At 38.4% G+C, this 20465-nt stretch overlaps 2 protein-coding genes across 3 annotated transcripts; both read left to right on the top strand.

Moving 5' to 3' along the window:
* Positions 1-784: 784 nt before the first annotated feature.
* On the top strand, positions 785-10792 carry LOC131979743 (organic cation/carnitine transporter 2-like). The gene is made up of 10 exons (XM_059343743.1): positions 785-1251; positions 1440-1543; positions 4298-4452; positions 4756-4927; positions 5262-5403; positions 5526-5620; positions 6450-6664; positions 6764-6946; positions 9109-9244; positions 9558-10792. Exons 1-10 carry the CDS (start codon positions 889-891, stop codon positions 9610-9612), a joined length of 1620 nt encoding a protein of 539 aa, XP_059199726.1. The 5' UTR covers positions 785-888; the 3' UTR covers positions 9613-10792.
* A 151-nt stretch (positions 10793-10943) lies between these two features.
* map2k2b (mitogen-activated protein kinase kinase 2b) lies at positions 10944-17510 on the top strand. 2 transcript variants are annotated; one of them, XM_059345175.1, is made up of 12 exons: positions 10944-11015; positions 11746-11886; positions 11996-12206; positions 12358-12504; positions 12949-13026; positions 13375-13426; positions 13693-13817; positions 14152-14365; positions 15116-15168; positions 16034-16095; positions 16254-16299; positions 16484-17510. In XM_059345175.1, exons 2-12 carry the CDS (start codon positions 11798-11800, stop codon positions 16592-16594), a joined length of 1188 nt encoding a protein of 395 aa, XP_059201158.1. In that variant the 5' UTR covers positions 10944-11015; positions 11746-11797; the 3' UTR covers positions 16595-17510. The 2 variants fall into 2 exon arrangements, with proteins under 2 accessions (XP_059201158.1, XP_059201157.1); XM_059345174.1 differs by having other exon boundaries at positions 10959-11661.
* The last annotated feature ends 2955 nt before the right edge of the window (positions 17511-20465 follow it).

Raw genomic sequence — 20465 nt, 5'->3', positions numbered from 1 at the left:
TTGGTGCTATTTATTTTCATGTTTTACCTCTCTCTTCTGTTTTTACTTTTCATCACATCTTCTTGTATTGTAAAATGTACATATGTGTATTCTTCAAAAGTATACTCAGCTGCAAATTTCTCTAGTGTACATATATAAAGTATATATGTGTTTTAATCCATTGTAATACACTTTTAATATGTTTTATTAGTGTACTTTAGTTTCTTTATTTGTAAAGTGTAATCAAGTATACTTACAAACATGCACTTCAGCTGCATTTATTTGTAGCAATTTATATAAAAGATATACTAGTTTTATAGTTCTTTTGTAATGATTATGCTTATTCATGCTTAGTTGGGTTAAATAATTAACAACTCCTAATCTTACCATTCAAACTGGCACAATGAGAGTACACACACTAAAGACGTGTTCCTCAAAGAGTTTATTATCATTGCCTTGTAATTAGTGCCCTGCTATTCAAATTGCACCATTGCAGGCTCAGCCTTTAACATGAACAGCAAACTCATGACTCAGCAACAACCTGCAGGCAAACTAGAACTTGTCAAAACTGGTGTGTCCAAAATGCACTTGTTAAACCAGTTTTGATATTAGCGATATGTTAAAATAGTGCCTAGCTTTGCACCAGTAAACACGCTGCAAGGACAGTGTGAACTCCTGCAGTCTCCTGCAGACACACAGTGAGTTTAGGGTTTCTTTGCCCTTTTGTGATAACACTTATCTGCCACCTAACATAACCTAGATGCCCTGAAAGAAATGCCAAACAGGCTTTACTGCTTCAGACAAGATTCATTAACAGATAGTACGCTGTACATTTATTGGTGTTTTGCGCGTGCATCAGTCACACGGTGTCAAATTCAATCCACTACCAAGACGTCCGTAGCACCAGTCATGGTGGGGAAAGACTACGACGAAATCACATCTTTTCTGGGCGACTATGGCGTTTTTCAATGGATCATAATAGTTCTGCTCAGTTTAAGCACATTGTCGAGCGGGTACGCGGCAATGATGGCGGTTTTTATCTCGGATACACCCGAGCACTACTGCAAAGTGTCGGTGAACTCCACGCGCGACGGCACAGATGTGGAGGCTCCCTTCCGCGAGCGCAGCAGCAGGATCGGACCTGACAGCTGCTCCCGGTACAAGCTGAGAGGAAACTGGACGGAGTCAGCGGGACTCAGCAACGACACAGAGCAGTGTCTGTACGGATGGGTCTTTAGCACTGACAGATACTCATCCACTATTGTGTCTGAGGTATTTAAACATTTGCAGAATGATTGTTATGATAAAATAACTGGATATAAATCATTCCTACTCTGTCCTATATCTTCACCTCTCTGGTCTTTTTAGGTTGACTATGTTCTCATTTTAACTTACTCAAAAGTTTTGATTAAACTTCAATGTCTTGTAACCTGAATGATCGCCTCCTCTCCTCATTAAAGTGGGGTCTGGTGTGTGAAAATGCATGGAAGGTCCCCCTCTCCACCTCCTGTTTCTTTGTAGGAGTACTGATCGGATCCTTCTTTAGCGGTCCCCTCTCAGATCGGTAAGTTCCGGTGTGTGGGAATAATAATGATAATAGGGCTGCACAGTGATGGAGTGGTTAGCACTTTCGCCTCAAGGTCGCAGGTACATGTATAACTATAGCATTACAAAAAGAGGCAAAAATAAGACATTTTAAAAAAGGTACAAATAAATCAATATTTTCTTCTAAATTACTAAGAGAAACTCTAGTGAGTTATAGTTATAGGTGAGAAATCCTTATGAAGAATGTGTAATTTCCCTGCATCGACAACAAAAGCACTGGTTCTTCAACAGACACCACAGTCAACAAAGGCCAATAATAAGTTTGAGACATGATGTAAATCCTGTAGGTGTCAAAAGTACATTTGTGTTACACTGTGTTACACTCCCTTCAACCATGAATAGAGGCACACATTCACCCTTAAACCTAATGTAATTTTGCATTTAAGACTCAGTAAATTGTTACCCCGTTAGATTATTCATTGTTCTCAATTGTTGCATTATTAGAAATTTGTTAATAGATTAAAATGTTGCATGTTGTTAACAGCACCACATATGTATTTATTTATTTATTTATTGTTAACATCCTAGGTCTTTAAAAGTGTGTGCGTGTGTGTGTGTGTGTGTGTGTGTGTGTGTGTGTGTGTGTGTGTGTGTGGAAAGTAACCTGTAGGCCTTGAAATTAAAACTTGTAAGACAGAGAAAAACAAGGACAAGAACTGGCAGTTTCAGTATCCACTGATAAAAGTGATTCAGTAACAGGAGAACAAACTTTCTGTAACTACAGCACAGAAGGTTACATTGAAGATAGTTTGTGAGCTATTAATTTTCTATAACACATGTCACATATTTGCAATGCTGTGTTTGCACTTTGTAGACAGTTGTTCTGTGTATGAGCAGGTTTTGACTTGTGCCTTGTTTCTTTGGGATATGTCTTACGTTTTATTGTTGTGGGAATTGCAGATGTGTAAGTTCACACCATAGACTGTATATAAGGTTCACACACAAATGACTAAGGAGACTCCAGATGTTTTAAGTTGAAAGTTGTTTTTATAACCCACTTGCCAGGAGAAGTGACATTAAGAAACACTTTTGTCCTCTTTAAAGTTCAGTTTTTCGGTAGTTTCTGGTTCTCCACCCTGTTGGTAGTGCATTCCACCACGCAGCAGATTTCAAGCATTTTGTCTGTTGTTTGTCAACTGACAGAATGTCAAAGATCAAAAGACCCTGTCAACGTCAACGGAGAGAAAAATGTTTTCCTCTCCGGTGGGGGCGGGCGGGGCTTAGATGCGCGCTTTGTACAGTGGCCGCAGAGGACTATGGTGCATTCAGGTGCACCTCTTAAATACAGGAGAATAGACATTTGAAATAATTGCAGAATACCTGAGAGCTTTACCGCGTAAGGCTGTATGCTATTACTTCGTTATACTTTGAATTGTCACCTGCTTTCTTCTACATAAATCCAACATAAATTGATGCTCCACACTGCAAAAGAAAAACCTAGGAGACACAACATCTCATATTTAGCACCATTGAACTGATGTATCATTGTTTACAAATTTCAGCGTTGTTGTTGTTTAAATATACTGTATGCAGATATTTAAAAAATGTACATCTGCACATAGGAGTCAATGTTGTTTGTTGTTGTCCATGTTTTAGCAAGTAACAAACGGGCGTCATATTTAATGTATGTGTGTATGCACACTTACTTGGTGATTTGTTCTGATTCAGCTTGAAAGTAGCGGGAAAATGAGTTGTGCAGAATCCAGTCAAACAGGATGTGTTTCTCTCACATAACGTTTCTCTAAAACGGCAGAGCAACGCTGAGACACCGTCCACATACACAACTCTCTCCCTGTGGCTGCTTAAGCTAACCTGCAGGCGGTCTTCCAGCTTCGCCGTTTCTTTGAGCTCGCCGTAGTTTGACTCTCCCAGTCTGCTTGTTGTGCTAACATCCGCACATGTGGCTAAAGGTGTACCGCTAAACGTTTCCGGGCAGAACTTGCGCAGCAGAACAGGTGCATGCCGCTGGGCCGAGCAGCACTTACCAGGGGTCTCTAAATAACTTTTCATTGTTGTCTGTTTACCATGGAGGCATGCGAGAGAAATAAAATAGTCTTCAGAAAATCAATCTAACAAGTGGTAAGTAATTGGTATAGGTCTACGAATGGTAATTTTGATCCAGTGAATGATTGGCACTTTTTTTGTTTTACTGATGAATAATAGTTTTCAGTGATGTCAAAAAAATGATAACATATAGAAAACTGAGGGGCTAAGAGAAAGAAAAGGAGATATATCTTATCAACCATGTTAGTATCCAGTATTCAGATCCCTTACTCAAGTAAAAGTACTAATATGATACTATGAAATTATTCCACTACACGTGAAAGTCCTGCATTCAATACTTACTTAAGTAAAAGTACCAGCATTAGAGTGTACTTAAAGTATCAAAATTAAAAGTACTTGTTGTGCAGAATGGACCCACTCAATTGTTTTATACATTCCAAATATATTATTGGAATAATATATATAATATAATATTATTGATGCATTTTTGTAAGCAGTGCTTAAATGCTGTCAAGGTAGGGTTAATTTTGACTACTTAATATAGTGTGAAATACTCAAGTAAAGTATCTCAAAATTGAACTGAAGTACGGTACTCGAGTAAACTGCTTAGTTACATTCCACCACTGCTTAACACCGAATAAAAGTCACTGTTTATGCCCTCAGATGCTCACGCTCTGTTCATGTCCTGTTTCTGTTTATTGTCTCACAGGTTTGGCAGAAAGCCAGTGCTTTTTATCGCCATGGCCATACAAACAGTCAGTCCCTTGATCCAGGCCACCTCTGTCAGTTGGGTCATGTTCTGTATCCTCAACTGTGTGAGAGGACTTGGCCAGATATCCAGTTACATCGCGTCACTTGTATTAGGTGAGACAGCACATGCACTTTTAAGAGTCCCCGTCTCTCCTTCTGTGAAAAAGTGCAGCTTAGCCCTTGTATACTTTTGAGAGGGATTCAATAAGGGTGCTATGGAAGCATAATGAATTCACTAATGGATGCATTAGATAATTATCTCAGATTTTTCCATGAAAACTATTATAAGAATTGTGAGATAATGATCATGTGAGTTTAAAAAGAACAGGAAAAACAATTCTTTTTCGTGAGAATTTTTTTTTTTTACCAAGTTTACTCTCATCTTAATGCCATTCTCCTGATCTTTTTCTTGATCAGGGTCTGAGATGCTGACCCCAACTACCAGAGTGAGCTACGCTTTTCTGGGCCACAGTACAGGTTTTTGTGTAGGATATGCCATATTGCCGCTCTTTGCCTACTTCATACGAGGCTGGAGGGTGCTGCTGGTTGCTACTGCCCTCCCCGGCTTCCTATTTATTCCAACATGGTGGTAAGTCTGATGAATTTTATCAGATAATTATCACTTTTCAGTATTCTTTCCTATGTAAGGACGAGGATTTAAACCCCCCATTTAAAGTCCAAGTGTGTGGAATCTTCCAAGACATGTAGAAAAAGGAAAAATAAAATATTAAATCAAACAGAATAAATTAAAATTACTCAAACCAAAGTTCAGTCAGAATAATCATTTCAAATTTAGTATTGTGAACCATTCCTGTTTCTTTTCAGTAGAACTGTCTACCTTCTCAGTCCTGTGTATACTCTGATGCAAATACACCTCTTGAAGTGTTTAATTCAGTGAACCTCTGTCCTCTCCCTCTGTTCAGGCTGATTCCTGAGTCTCCCCGTTGGCTTTTGCAAAAAGGACGAGTGGAGGAGGCTGAACTCGTCATACGCATGGCTGCCAAAAGGAATGGAATCCTTGCTCCTGAGGTCATATTCAAGGCTGATGAGTGCTTGGAGCTAATGGTATTTATTCCATTTTAAATTTTCTGTGGGAGCTGTTGTCCTCCAGTATAACCATGAGAAGCATTTCATTACATGTAATGCAATTTGACTGTTCTGTTTCTTTTAACGTGTCACTAATTCAGCAAAATAAAGGTGAAGAGGAGCAGACATACACTTATATGGACCTGATACGCACCTTTAACATAAGGAATATTACAATTCTGAGTGTTTTCATATGGTAATATGACATTTTTTTTTGTTTGTAACTTTCTTGAATATGGTTATGCATACACTTGATCTATACCAAAGTAATAATATGTTTTTTTAATGTGCTGTTATGTTTGACAAATAAGTACTAATCACTCTGGTTGCCAGAGTGGCAAGAATAACTTGAAAAAGATAAATAAATATTAAATGCTCATCAATATGTATTGCAATATCAGTTACAGTTCAGTTACGGAGTTACTTAATGTATTCCTACCTTGATTACATCAGCCACAATCTTTTTTGACAATATTAATTCAAAATAAATTCACACTTAAATATCACATTTAAAAGTATGTCTTGTGTAGGATTTAGGGGGCTCTATTGGTAAGGTGGATTTTAATATTCATGACTTTGTTTTTATTTGTGTATAATCACTTGAAACTACATTGAAAGTGGGTCGTCTTTCACGGAGATACGTTGAATCTTGACATTTTTTGACTACTGTGACTTGTTCTCATTCTCTACTCGTCACATACGCATTATAAAGACCACTTGGCATGTAGTGACAGTTGTGAATTCAATCAAAAACTACTTGCTTAGGTTTAGGAAAAGATTATGGCATAACTATGTTTGTAATGTACTGTAACTGCTACTTTAACTTTCACCGGACACTGACAGCCTCTGGGGGATAATCTGGTGTTTGCTTTGTTGTTTAAAGTAGGATAACAAATTGTCCCTTTAATAATTTAGCCAAAACAAATGTAAAATATACAGCTTAATAGCATCATATAGCACCTTCAAAGTAAACACACTTTTGAGACCAATGTACTAATTAAACACTTGATTTTGTATTTCTGCAGGATGTCCACCGCCATGGTCTTCTATGGTCTCTCTCTCAATACTAGTAACCTGAATGGAAATGTCTACCTCAACTGCTTCATTTCAGCAGCCATTGACACTGTGGTGTGTGTAGCCACTTGGCTGCTGGTCAGCCATGTGCCACGACCCACACTCCTGTCTTCCACGCTGATGTTCTGTGGCATTACACTTCTAATTATCAAACTGGTTCCTAAAGGTCTGTATTCTCTGAGTACAGGCTGCATCAGGCATCTCTGAAAATATTGTATGCATATGTAATATTCCCTTATCTAGTAAACCTGTTTGCTTTTCTCAGACATGCATGTCATGATCCAGGTGTTAGCCTTTGGGGGGAAGATTGGCGTGTCTGCTGCTTACTGCCTCGCCTATGTGTTCTTCACTGAACTGATCCCCACTGTGGTCAGGAACATGGGCTTAGGATTTGCCTCCACAGCTGCACGCATAGGCACCATCATTTGTCCCTATGTGATCTACATGGGCAAGTGTTTTTATTTATTTATTTATTCATTTATTTAACAGGGACAGTGCATGGCTCTCAGCCGTACCAGAATTAGATACTAGCGACATTTCATCTGTAGTCCCTGGGCAGGAACAAATAACATAAATCTAACACAAACAAACATGCCTTTCGAACAACAACAACAAAGTTTCACACCCACACAACACAGGACAACAGCATGAGTAAAGTCACAGTATTAAGACACAACACAAAACAATGTTAAAATACAACGAAATAGCGAGCTAATGTTTGAGTTTATAGTTGGTAGGTGCATGATTGAGTGGATTTAAGCCATGATTTTATTTTCGATTTAAAACCAACAAATGTGCTGATTTCTCTGATCTCATTTGGTACTGAGTTCCAATAATTAATGGCTCTTATAGAAAAAGCTGATCTGCCAAACTCAGTACATCTGCGCTGTACTGCACAGTGACCTCTACTGGTCGTCATAGTTTTCTTGGTTCTTTTTGCTGTTGTTTTATTTATGTACACTGTTTAAAGTTCAACAGTAGAGAAGTGTTAAAGCAGATGATATTAATCTTGCACACGGGTGAACATACTTTACTTTAACGCAGCGGTGGACACCTAATTTTCCCAAGGGGCCACATGAGATATTGTAAAGATTGCGGAGGGCCGGACAAATACGCTGAACTTAATTTTGCTCAATATGAATTTTATCGCTTTATAAAATGCAGTAAATTATATGGTTTTGAGCTGCTAGTGGTAAGAATATATGTCATGATAAGACTATCAAATATATATAGTATACTATATAATATATATAGTCAAATATAGCAGTAAAAACATTTATTTAAACACAACATACATTCAAACCACAAAAAGAATATAGAGCATGTATGTTATGCAGTAAATAAACAATTTATTAACTTAATGCAAAAAGCAATAAGTGTTTTTAACAAGATAACTGTTTTTTGTTTAACGCATTTCTGTGCAGGTGCGTATGCATGCACGCACATGCGGTTGTACTGATTTTTAATTTCCGGGTAACCTCACACAGGCCGGACAGGGACAGCCAACGGGCCGGATGTGGCCCCCAGGCCACCTAATGCCCAGTATGCTTCAAGGGGATACTCCAGCAATTTAGTGCCTTCACAAGGTTTAGACTCACAAGAGACTTTTAAAATTTCCCATGCCCCTAAACCCTACCCAACACTCCTGGACGTGATTTGGTATTGCAGCTGGTGTGAACTCATTGCAAAATGGTCTCTATGGAATTTTTGACCAATGACATGAGTTAATGAGTTTTTCAACAACCTACACCAGCTTTAATGTCTGAAATCAAAGCAATTGCTATTGTTGGAAGACTTAGTGTGCAATTTAAATGCTTAAAACACTCCCCCACTCGCTACCTCAGATAATCTGATGCCGACCGCCTGACCCCCATCACCAGGACCAAGCACCACACCGTGGGGGGCAGAGCCTATGACATTGCTGCCCCAACCCTCTGGAACTCCCTTCTTTCAAATATCTAAAATTCTGACTTTCTCCACTCATTTAAAAATCCCTCCTCTTCAACACAGCCTACAAAACCTGACTCCCACTGCCTAACATAATCATAAATCTTATTTTCTGTTTTGTTTTCTATATTCTACCTTTGTATCTGTTCATGCATTGTGTGTTAAGCAACTTTGAGTATTTTTAAAAAGCACTATATAAACACAAACAATTAAAACATCTTAGCTTTTATTGGTTTAATATCAAAGATGCGATAATTTTATGATGTTTTTTCTCAACATTGAAAGCACTATAGGGTCAGGCTTCTGGTTACATTATGGAAAGGTTTGTTCGACATGAGACATCATCAGGTGTCATGCCAGCAGCTGATCTTATTATCAGGAATCCTCGGCTTAAGGTTGCCCAGCGATTCTAAAGCCTTTCCTGTCATGGCCCACTTTGAAAACCAAAAAATGTATTTTTGTGACTCAGTAACAACACTGGGGAAGCTAGCAACAAATTGTTTATATTCAAAAGACTCAATGCTTTCCCCATATTTTGCATTTGTGTGACGTGTTTGCTTAATCAGGGTCTTCTTTTCTTTCCTGCCCAAGTCTATAACTGCAACCCCTAGCGACAGATATATCAGTGGCCACTCTAATTCAAATGACTTTTTAATTTTGCAGGCATGTACAGCATGATCCTGCCATACATTGTTTTTGGCATAATCAGCATTATGGCTGCTGCTCTTAGCATGTTGCTGCCTGACACCAGAAACAGCAAACTTCCTGACCTCATCAGCCAAGCCCAACCTATCAGACGGTATGTCGTTGAGTGTGTGAATGAGTGAATAATGATTAACAGAAATAAGGATCTATGCTAGACAGCAGTTATTTTTAACTGCCATAAAAGGATTTAGCATAACTTTATTGCCGCTTACTGCATTAAAAGCAGTTCTGGAGCTGCATTTTCAGTGCCAGAGGTCATTTTTAACAAAATGTATATACAAAATGTGTCAAAAAGTGTTATAGAGCAAACTGAATGAAAGCTTTATCGCTTTATTTATAATAACCTGCATTCTAATAGTAATCCCTTCTCTGTTTTATCCGTCTCTGTTTCTCTTTGTGTCTTAAAGCTGCTGCGTTCAGAAGGAAAAAGCCACAGACCAGTCTGATTCTTTGGGTTGTTAAGAAATGGGCAAGAGCGCCCTCTCCTGGAAGAAACTCACACAACAGGACTAGAGCGATCACAAGCAAAGGCCTAGTTTTCTGTATTTTCTGATGCCTTGGGCAGACATTTAATGTCTCTTAACTCTTAACTTATTAGGTCTTTTCATGCACAATATGAAAAAAAGCTATATCAGTTATGTTTTTGTCATCTTGAAAAGATTTGCAGCTGTAGAGATAGCTAGGTTACTAGAATAGTTTCTTGATGAAAAACCAGACATTAAGGCTCAGGGTCCAATGGTAATTGTTCAGTTTGCACCAGGAGGATTGTAAAGAACAGAAACAAAAATGCCATGGAAAAAATGATTAGTTTATGGTACTGGTGTGTTGTGCACACCTGCACTTTCTTCAATGGAAATAAATTGACATGGCAGCCTATTACAATTATTAAAGTTATAACAGAGTAAAATTTTGTCTGATACATGGTGTATGCTGTATGGTGACATTTAATGGGTAGTTTTCTAGTTAATGTTTTGATTTAAAATATATACTGAAATAGTCCTGTGCTTGAAATTTAAATATGTTATTTTAATTGGATTTTTACTCAATTGAGTCACTTGGGAGGTAGTGTGACAGTCACAAAGGCTGTCTTGTATAAAGAAGGATAGCAGAGAAGTATTCTTTCATGTTGTTCACAATTTATATCTCTGCACATGATTCTTGTACCACAGGTGTACAAAACAGGTAACTGTCTTTTTTATATTTTGTTATTTAATATTATGCTCTCATTGTGCTTAAACATATTTTTTTAATAAAATGTACACAGCTTACAGCACTGATTGATCGAAGGTCTAATGATTATGTGCACTATTTCAGATGGGAACTTGAATGTGACTTGAAAAATCAAAGTGGAGAGCATCAAAACTTCATCTAATGGTTTTTACTTCTTTCACAAGTTTTATCTTGTATGTTTATTACCGGCTCATGCTTTTCCATATTTTTGTACACAGATATTTTAAAATTAATGGTCCAAATGATGTGAAATCGCATTTTTAATGGAAAATTTATTGAGGGAGGACCCCTTAACACTCCTCCAAATATGTGCACCTAAGTCTTTCACAAACTGGGAAAACAGTAGGGGTGAGGCCCAAGTGCTAACATCGTGAAAGACATGATAATGATATGACATAATAAACGCAGATTAATAATAATTTTTAAAAATGTCATGAGTTATTTTTAATAATGCGGGAGAGATTGGTTATTACATAATCCTGTTTTGATAGCTACACAGCTGACTGTCAACATCCCAAATATCGCGAGATTGCCTGGGGTTACAGCGGGCAGTGTGCGGATACTGCTGGGCTCCTGTACTGCGCCGCGCCCCCGTCTCTGCTGCTGATACTGGGACCCGGTGTCTGTCTGTCTCGGTCTGTCTGCAGCGACCACACACCTGCTATTAGAAAGAGTGGGCAAGGATAGATTAACCGACACGACAGCCCCATTTAGGCTGGTGTTTCTAACTTTAACAACTAGGCACGGCGCTTATGAAGTAAAACTGGCCCTCAGCCAGCGTTGAACGTGGAACTATCACAGCTAACGTTAACTAGCTAGCAGATGAAGTTAGCATCTAGCTAACGTTTAGTGCTACTAGTGATGGCTCTTGTTTTAAAATTAATCTGTTGGCCGATATGTTGTAGCTAACGTTACTTCAGCGAGGATTCATTTGAAATTCACATATATGACGTTAGTGCACAGATCATAATGCTAGTTATCGTGCTAAGCAAGTGTAAGCAGCGTTAACGTCTTATTTAAAATAACTAACAGCGTTATTTAACTTAACTTAGCTATGCTATGTTAATGTTAGCAAACTAGCTAACGTTATAGTGCCGCCACTCTTTTTTTATGACAGTTTTGTTCATTGTATTGTGAATGAGAGAGGGATAACTTAATTTAGGAAAGTCTGAGGCCCAGTCCGTATAGAATGTAACTACAGTTATTATATTTTACCTGTTTTGCTATTGAACTTGTTTAACCAACCGTTTGTACAGGAAGTAAACTTTATGCAAATCACAGGTAACGCCACTATACCTATCAGTGATTTCCCAGTCAGAAAGCTCTATTTTGAGACAACTAACCTAAGTGAATTATCATTTGTAGGCCGGAGAAAAGTGTCACTGAAGCCCACCTCATAGTTTAAACACAAGTGAGCATGGCTCCTAAAAAGAGACCAGTGCCTTTAACCATTGCTCCTGCTGGCGATGGGTTGTCGACCTCCACCATCACTGATGTTTCATCTGAGTATGTAATTCTGCTAATCACATTAATATTCTAATATATTTATACACTAAATATGTCAGTAATTTCTGTTGGAGATGATTGATTCCTGGCCTGTGCCCCTCTTTCCCAGGGCCAATTTAGAGGCACTTAAAAGAATAATGGAAGAGTTGGACCTGGATGAACAACAGAAGAAAAGGTTAGAAGCTTTCCTTACCCAGAAGGCCAAGGTGGGCGAGTTGAGGGAAGAGGACTTCCATCGGGTCAGTGAGCTGGGGGCAGGCAATGGAGGAGTTGTCAACAAGGAATGCCACAAATCTTCAGGAATAATCATGGCCAGAAAAGTGAGCTAAAATTACACTTTTTTGTCATATTAACATAATCAAATAGTTATTTCTGTAGCTGTACAAAAAATCATAATGAATCTGATAATGAAATGTCGATCCTGTACCAAGTGGTACAGTAAATATAACAAGTCCCCCATTTTTTCTTCAGCTAATTCATCTTGAAATTAAACCTGCTATCAGAAACCAGATCATCCGAGAGCTTCAGGTGCTGCATGAGTGTAACTCTCCCTACATTGTGGGTTTCTATGGAGCGTTTTACAACGATGGAGAGATCAGCATCTGCATGGAACACATGGTGAGATAATCAGAGAGAGAGAGACTGTGTGTTTGGGTGGCTGGTGAAGGTATTAGGGGATATGTGCATTGGATCAATTTATCCCCAAAGGGATATTATCATGTTTTGCCCCTTTGCACATTTTTATCTTGTATACATGCCGAAGGTCAGGTGCAGAAAGCCATTAAGAGACTTGGTGTCCTAGTTTCCCTTTTTGCTTTTTTCTAGAATTATGAGATTGAATCACGAAAAATATTCTCCGTCTTCCATGGCATTTATGTGTAGAGTGTTAGTCCCGTGTTTCAACAAAGATAAAGCAACCAGTAAACCGTTCAAATGCTAATCTTAAATTCCTCTTGATCTACTGCGGTTGTAGTAGGTTGTGATACTTTTGGACAGTATGTGCTTTTAACAATCTGTTTTGTGGCTTTTTTGTAATGTTTGTTGTCTCACTTTCTTGTGCAGGATGGTGGTTCTCTGGACCAGGTGCTTAAAGAAGCAAAAAGGATCCCTGAAGAGATTCTGGGCAAAGTCAGCATTGCTGTAAGTGTGTGTGTGTATGTATATATATATATATATATATATATATATATATATATATATATATATATATAATATAATATGATATCACATTATTGGTAACACTAATGAGTTTAAATTGTTAAAAAAAAAAATTATAAAGGGTTAGAAAATCAAGATTTGTTGATGTCATATCACTCTCTTTCAGTTGAATGTGTTGAGCTCAAAATAAGTTGTGGTGTTAATACAGAGTACATGCATACAGACACACTTACAATGGGCCTGGTTAGGGTTTATGCTTTTTTCTAACTGTTGTTTTGACACTAAGGTTATTTTCAAGTATTGACTTAATTTCTCCCCTTTTTAAAACAGGTTTTGAGAGGCCTTGCATACCTACGAGAAAAACATCAAATCATGCATAGAGGTACTTGTTTTTAAATGTGGTTCATTACTGTTAGTTTAATTTCATTTGTAAGGCACAATGCACAATAGCAGTGCATTGTATATTGTTAAAATATGTGTATTAACTCATTCATATAAGTGGTCAGACTCCAAAAATCAAAATCGTAATTTTTATGGTTATATTGGTGCTATAGTCTATACAATGGTTACTGAAGATTGTCCATTGTCACTGTATTCTGTTTTAGATGTCTAGGCAGGTATTTTTTAATAACTTTTTTTTATCCCCAGATGTGAAGCCTTCAAACATCCTGGTGAACTCACGTGGAGAGATCAAGTTGTGTGACTTTGGTGTAAGCGGGCAGCTCATAGACTCCATGGCCAATTCCTTTGTTGGGACAAGATCCTACATGTCGGTATGTTTTTTTGTATGAATTGTGCCTTAAAAACATCAACTCAGTTTAGTTCCTCCACATTACTGTGATTTGTGGCCTTAGTGTTATAACTTTGCTTTTTGGTTGTGGATATATATTCAAATTATATGTTTCCATCCTTCATCATATCGTGTATATCAGTAACATCCATTGAAGTATTAAGCTAACTTCAATCAGTGCCGCAATTTCAAAATCAACAATGTCTTAGCCGTTTTATTTAATTACATTTAATGTTCGAGAGAGCTGGGCTAACATTCCTTATATTTGTTGATATAATGTTGTTTGTTTTGTGTGCTTTTTTATGTTTGCTGTGCAGCCTGAGAGATTGCAGGGAACCCACTATTCTGTGCAGTCAGATGTGTGGAGCATGGGACTGTCCCTTGTAGAGCTTTCAATTGGACGCTTCCCCATCCCTCCTCCAGATGCCAAAGAACTGGAGGCCATATTTGGTCGTGCCATCTTGGATGGTAGTCAGGGAGACACGCACTGCACCTCACCAAGACCTAGACCACCGGGTAGACCTGTCAGCGGTGAGCAAAATAGCTATTTTAATCTGCAATAGCTAATTTTGCATTCAGGCAGCATGTGAAATTATGAAACCTGATGTGAGTAAATTGCACATCAATGCTGTGTTCAGGCAACCAGTGGTAAAGCAACAGGCTATACATCATTTTCAATGGAAACTGGTGAACAGAATCTACAAACTGACATCTGACACTTGTCGATATGTGACGGGCATGACAAGCTGCATATCAAAGTTAAGCCGGCCTCAACTTTTTCAGTGCTCCAATGACCCAATGGGGCAACAGACTATCCATGTTTCCTGACGCACACAAGCCCATGACAACATAACTACGTCAAAGAGCGCTTGAGCAACACTTCAACATTGACTCATCAACCATTTAGCTGGCACCACTTTGTTTTGTTGCTATGTCGCTGGCAGTCTGAACACAGAATGAGGTACACCAACCTGACCAGTCAGGTTATGGCGAAATGTCACAAGGAAGCGTTTCGTGTTGTGATTAATGGTTCCTCTGAGTTCTAACTTGCTGCTTTGACAGGGATAGTAGATATTTATGTTTTGATGTATCTGTACATGCTAGACAGCAATATGCCTGAATACTGGAATCTAATTAATGACAAAATAAAAGCAAATCTCCCATATGCTTTATCAGTATAGTAATCGGGATTTTGTTGTAGCTCTTCTGTTTATATGTTTTTAAACCGTCTAGCTTGAAATATTGAAATTAAATCCCATTCTACCCCGGATCCTTTTCCAGGTCATGGTCCTGCAATGGCAATCTTTGAACTACTAGACTACATAGTAAATGAGGTAAGAATCTAAGCAGTTGTCCAAACAACAACCAAAAATTGCCCCCTGGTCCCATGAAGTATTGACCGTCATCCTTTCAAAATCAAGAAGGTGATATAATCCGTGTATCATTCGTTCTTTCCATTTTTAATTGGCAATCAAAAATCAAATGAAATGAAAAATTGACTGGTTATTTTGTTATTTGTTTTTTATTATAACATAAAACACAAACAAAATGCTTGTTTTTTCATATTTCAATATTAGGCTCAGATCAAAAATATGAAATGGAAAAACGGGCACAAGGACTGAATTTGATTTTAATATTTAATTGGTTGGGTTTACGTGACCCGGAAGTTTGACTGCGGTTAAGTGAGCCGCCATTCGCTTCTCCGAAGTCAAACCAGCCGCCCTTATATAATGTAGTGCGCCCGTATTGTGATATTTATGGTAAATTCATTAAAACTGAGCTCAGAGCGAGCTGACATGAAGGATAAACACTTTACTGTCATTCTTTATCACTTTTTTTCAGTATATTATATTATTATTATTATTATATAGGGACGGCTGGTTTAACTACAGAGAAGCAAATGACGGCTCACTTGACCACAGTCAAGCTTCCTGGTCACATAAACCCGACCAATTAAATATTCAAATCAAATTCAGTCCTGGTGCCCGTTTTTCCATTTCGTATTTTTGATCCGAGCCTAATATTGAAATATGAAAAAACAAGCATTTTTTTTTTGTGTTATGATAAAAAAACAAATAACAAAATAACCAGTAAATTTTTCATTATTTGGTTTTTGATTGCCTATTGAAAATGGAAAGAACAAATGATACAAGGATTTGATATAATCTAATGTTTATTCAAATTTCTTTTGTATTTCAGCCTCCTCCCAAACTACCACATGGCGTCTTTACCTCTGATTTCCAGGACTTTGTGACAAAGTGGTGAGACAATATTCTGACCTGAAAACATGTTTCAGTTGTCTTTTTCACATACAGATCTTCTTTCTTGAGTGTGTGTCCTCAGAAGTAATCATAAACATGTAATCCACTATTTTGTGACTAATTTGATCGATCTGTCATGGCTCTCCTGTCATTTTCAGTCTCATCAAAAATCCAGCAGACAGGGCTGACTTGAAAATGTTGATGGTGAGTGTCCTCAGTAAGACTACAGCACAAGTTGTAATTCAATCTTCTACTTTTCTGTTTGAGCTGATTTGAACTGGAAATGTTAAATATCTGACACTCAGTCAGTCAGAAAACTGTTGATGATGATTATGACAAGTTTTTAATGTCCAGTATCTTATTTGTATTTTTGTTTGTTTTGTTGCAGAACCACATGTTTATCAAGCGGGCTGAGGTGGAGGAGGTAGACTTTGCTGGTTGGCTTTGTAAAACCATGGGGCTGAACCAACCTAGCACTCCCACGCGCAATGCAGAATGAACACACACACACACACACACACACACACACACACACACACACACATCGTGCGCACAGTATATACATGTAAAAAAACATGGAGAAGCTGCTGCCTAAAACCTGACGCCCACATACACACCTTGTTTGCCACGTTGTCTGTCAGGTGAATCTGAAGTTTCCATCTATCAAATAATGAACTATACTGACGTGAGCCAGGAAGAATGCTGTATCTTCAGCCCGAGTGTGTCAATTATTACAATCATGTTTATGCATCTGTACATGTGTACAGCAAGATACGTATAAGACCTTGTTTTTATATGTGTTAGGCAAACACATTTAGAAATGTAAGAATATTTTCCTAAACAGGTCAGGCTATGTGTGTTTGTTAGCAAGAGATGATTGAGGCTGGGATTGTTTTTGCATTTGGTGACCGATTTCTACAAATTTTGTCTTGAGGAGACGCACAATGTTTAGAACATTTAAGCATAACTCTCATGTCAACGCCAAAAATAAAAAAGATTTACAAACTTTAATGCACCCTTTGCTCCCTCTGTATGTCGGGGTTGTTACGGTAAACTCTCAGCTTCTTGTGGTACACTGGGACAGAAGGCCTTTTAAACATACTAGAGATTCATCCCTGGATGGTATCTGCTGTAACAAGACTGCTTTTATCTCTCCAGCAAGCTGCATCGTGACTCAGTGAGCAGCCTCAGTGGGAAGAAAATAGTTATTTCTTTGTATTGGCTGTAAAGTAAACAACAGGACATGGATTTGCCATTGAAGTGCATCCTGTGTTCCGGCAGGATTAGGGCATTTAGCTCCTTTTGTTCTATTTGTGTACTTCCCTCTTAAAGATATAGGTTTGTTTTTTTATAGAAATCATTGAAAGCTTTGTCTTGATAAAGTCAGAATTGTCAATAAATTGTATTTATTGTTATGTCTTTATTTAAGGTTATACACTAATTTCACCAGAAGGGGGAAGCACTCAGGTGCAATGTACTGAGGATTTCTGGTACAATTATTAACTGAACTATGCTACCAACAAAAATATCAACATATACGTCTTAATGTGTGCGTGCTGTTTTGCGCATTAACTGCTGCAAGCAAGTTGGCTCATGCTTGTACTGACCGAAACAGAGAGAAGGACCGTGAAGTAAAGCCCTGCTGAAAAACGGTCCATTTAAATTACGAGAACAATGATTCATCTGTTTGGCTCGTGTCTGGAGTGATAATGAAATGTCTTCTCTTGAATGTCCGTCAACTTCAGGCTGAAAATGTGAGGCCTTGAGCTCAGAAAGATGTAGTGTTGCAGTGTGTGTGGTGGCTAAGTCTGAGCAATGTTGATGGGAGGGGGGACTACTGCAGCAGAAAAACAGCAAAGTCTGCAGTCATTAATATGCAAATATGCAAATGAGAGGGTAATTAAGATTGGGCGTTTGTCAGTGGCTCTTTGATTGCTAATGAATTCAAATCTGCAAGAAAGGGGGAGGGGATGATGAGCTAAAAACGAGGAAAAAGAATAGGATGCTATTGTGCTTTTTCTCACAAAAAAAAAAACAAGGAATAGAGTGAGTGAGTAGTGTATAGAATGTAAAGGCCCTATTGTAGAAAATAAATACTGGACTCCGCTGCTTTTAATCTCACATCAAATATAAAACGACGACAATACCCGACCAAAACTGATAAAAAATAGAGGTGCGCATGTGAAAAAATCCGCTATGGACTGTGTTAAAATTCTGTTTGAGCTCCAACAAAAGCTACATCATAAAAGAGGGAAAAACAGGGCTATGACTATGTGCCAAGACAATTAACCGTGTACATCATCACTAAGCATTCAGTATGGCAGGCGAGAGCCACCACAGGAAGGAAGAGAGATTTCTGCTCATTAAGAGTGATGTGGCTGACCCCTGTTGAGAGAGATGCTCAGGTATCTTGGCAGGGGGTGTGCAGTGGCAGCATGTTGTGTGTCACAAACAGTGTTGTTTTCATATTTCTGGCAAACAGCGGCCTACAGTTCACACATGAGCACACACTGCTGTTATCGCTGTTTCAGTGGTCCCTTGACACTTGTATGTCTTCCTCCTTGGCATGTGAAATGAGAATATGTATACAAGGAATAAAAACAAATTAAATGTTGTGAAGAATGGGGCAAAACAGCTGCTCTTGTCACCTTATAGCATTATGACTTTCTCACAAACGGCAGCTTTGTATATTTCTCAGGGCCGAAGACACCAATGTCGTCAAAAAATACAGTAAGATATAAGATTCAGGGAATGATCTAAAAAGAAAGCACACCAGCGTCTCAGTATGATATTTAGGTTTTGAAGACATTCCCAAACACTTGAGCCGGGATTATACGTACAAACACTCTCAAACTAATATATTTGGAATGGGGTGTTAGCAGCTGATCCCAGGCCTGCTCTGTTTGGTATGTGACGAGTGGTGGAGTACATGAGTGTGTTTGCATGTGTGTGACAGAGAGGGGGCTGTATTTTTCACAGGAAACAGGAAACCAGAAGTCATAACAGGATGCCCCAGGTTTTCATACTGTACCTGATGCGTGGGTGGCTGCATGGGGGTAACCCATTTACAAAGCAATGGTGCTTGTCTAAAAGAAGAGAGGAACCCAAGAAAGAGTGGGTGGAGAGGAGGGTACACACACTTGGGGGTTAGGAAAATGGAGTTCCACTCTAAATATAGCTTTTTTGTGTGTGTCTTGCGTCTTATCGTACAACCTTGATGTTGTTTTGCCTCCATGCTGTTCGTCCTACTTTTCAAAAGGCAACAAACCAAATATTGTTTGATGTTTTGTATAGAGCTGTGATATGATCACTTCCATGGCAAATACATGCGCCATCTTTCCCCAGGTGTACTGTAGGAGCTCCTCAAGTGAATCTGTGACATTAGACCAGTTTTGTCATAATGAGGTTGATTTGCTCCCACTCACTGAATGTTCTATACCCTGATGGAAAAACAGAGTGGAGTTGTACCCATACTGCATTTAACCATATCTGTCAGTTCTATGCATGCACTGACTGCTCCTGTGTTTAGGTAAAATATACTAATGTGCATTTTTTATCCATTTATTTAGTCCTAAAAGGCTAACTGGTAACTGGTCTTTAGTCCCTCAGTTAATGACATACAGGTGTTTGCTTGCGTTGCATGTGTGCAAGGCATGCAGAGCATGTGTGTATGTGCCTGAGTGTGTGTTTGCGAACCACAAAGTGGATGGCTGAGTTTTCTCGTAAAGGCCAGCACAGATGTTATTTAGGTTGTTTCCCCTCAAACCAGTTGAGGTTTTCTTTAGAAAGTCACAAAACAAACGCTGACATTAACTGCAGACTTGTTTACATAACCACCAAGGTACAACTCATGAGAAAACAGCAGCCAGGCCATTTTTGTGAGTTATATGTCAGCTCATGTAAACTCTTTTGATTCAAGCTCGATAAAAGCAAGTAGCCGTACCATTACGTTTTTTTCTGTCTTCCACACACACTCATGTATTCACACATGTGGCATGCTTTTTGAAGTGCATAACTAAATCCAAGCTATAACTATTGGGCAAATTGTGACTATTCAATGATATATTAAATAAAATATATAAACTGTTACCATACATATAGGTTAATGACTGGCTATAAAATACTATCATGAGGGTTGTATGAAAACCTCCATACACTATCTGGATTTCTTTTGTGATACTGTATCAGTTCTAAAAAACTATCAATTTTTAAATAATAGTTTACATGCAAAGAGCCGTAGTAGACAGATTGCACAAAAATAGTGCTATTATAGTAAGAAACCCCTACATTGTATAGCCAGATTCAGTGGTTTGTTCAAGCTGTCTGAGGGGCAGGGGCGGAAAAAATAAAAAGGGTACCAACTGCATGTA

The sequence above is a fragment of the Centropristis striata genome, chromosome 11, assembly GCF_030273125.1.
Source record: "Centropristis striata isolate RG_2023a ecotype Rhode Island chromosome 11, C.striata_1.0, whole genome shotgun sequence".
Lineage (NCBI taxonomy): Eukaryota > Metazoa > Chordata > Actinopteri > Perciformes > Serranidae > Centropristis > Centropristis striata.
This window is presented reverse-complemented; position numbering and strand designations above follow the sequence as displayed.

Bases quoted from the DNA above. Each gene is read 5' to 3' on its own strand.
- LOC131979743 (XM_059343743.1), top strand. From the start codon at position 889: ATGGTGGGGAAAGACTACGACGAAATCACATCTTTTCTGGGCGACTAT. The intron at 4,928-5,261 runs GTAAGTCTGATG...CCCTCTGTTCAG, and splicing joins CTATTTATTCCAACATGGTG to GCTGATTCCTGAGTCTCCCC. The intron at 9,245-9,557 runs GTATGTCGTTGA...TGTGTCTTAAAG, and splicing joins CAAGCCCAACCTATCAGACG to CTGCTGCGTTCAGAAGGAAA.
- map2k2b (XM_059345175.1), top strand. From the start codon at position 11,798: ATGGCTCCTAAAAAGAGACCAGTGCCTTTAACCATTGCTCCTGCTGGC. The intron at 12,207-12,357 runs GTGAGCTAAAAT...TTTTTTCTTCAG, and splicing joins GAATAATCATGGCCAGAAAA to CTAATTCATCTTGAAATTAA. The intron at 13,427-13,692 runs GTACTTGTTTTT...TTTTATCCCCAG, and splicing joins ACATCAAATCATGCATAGAG to ATGTGAAGCCTTCAAACATC.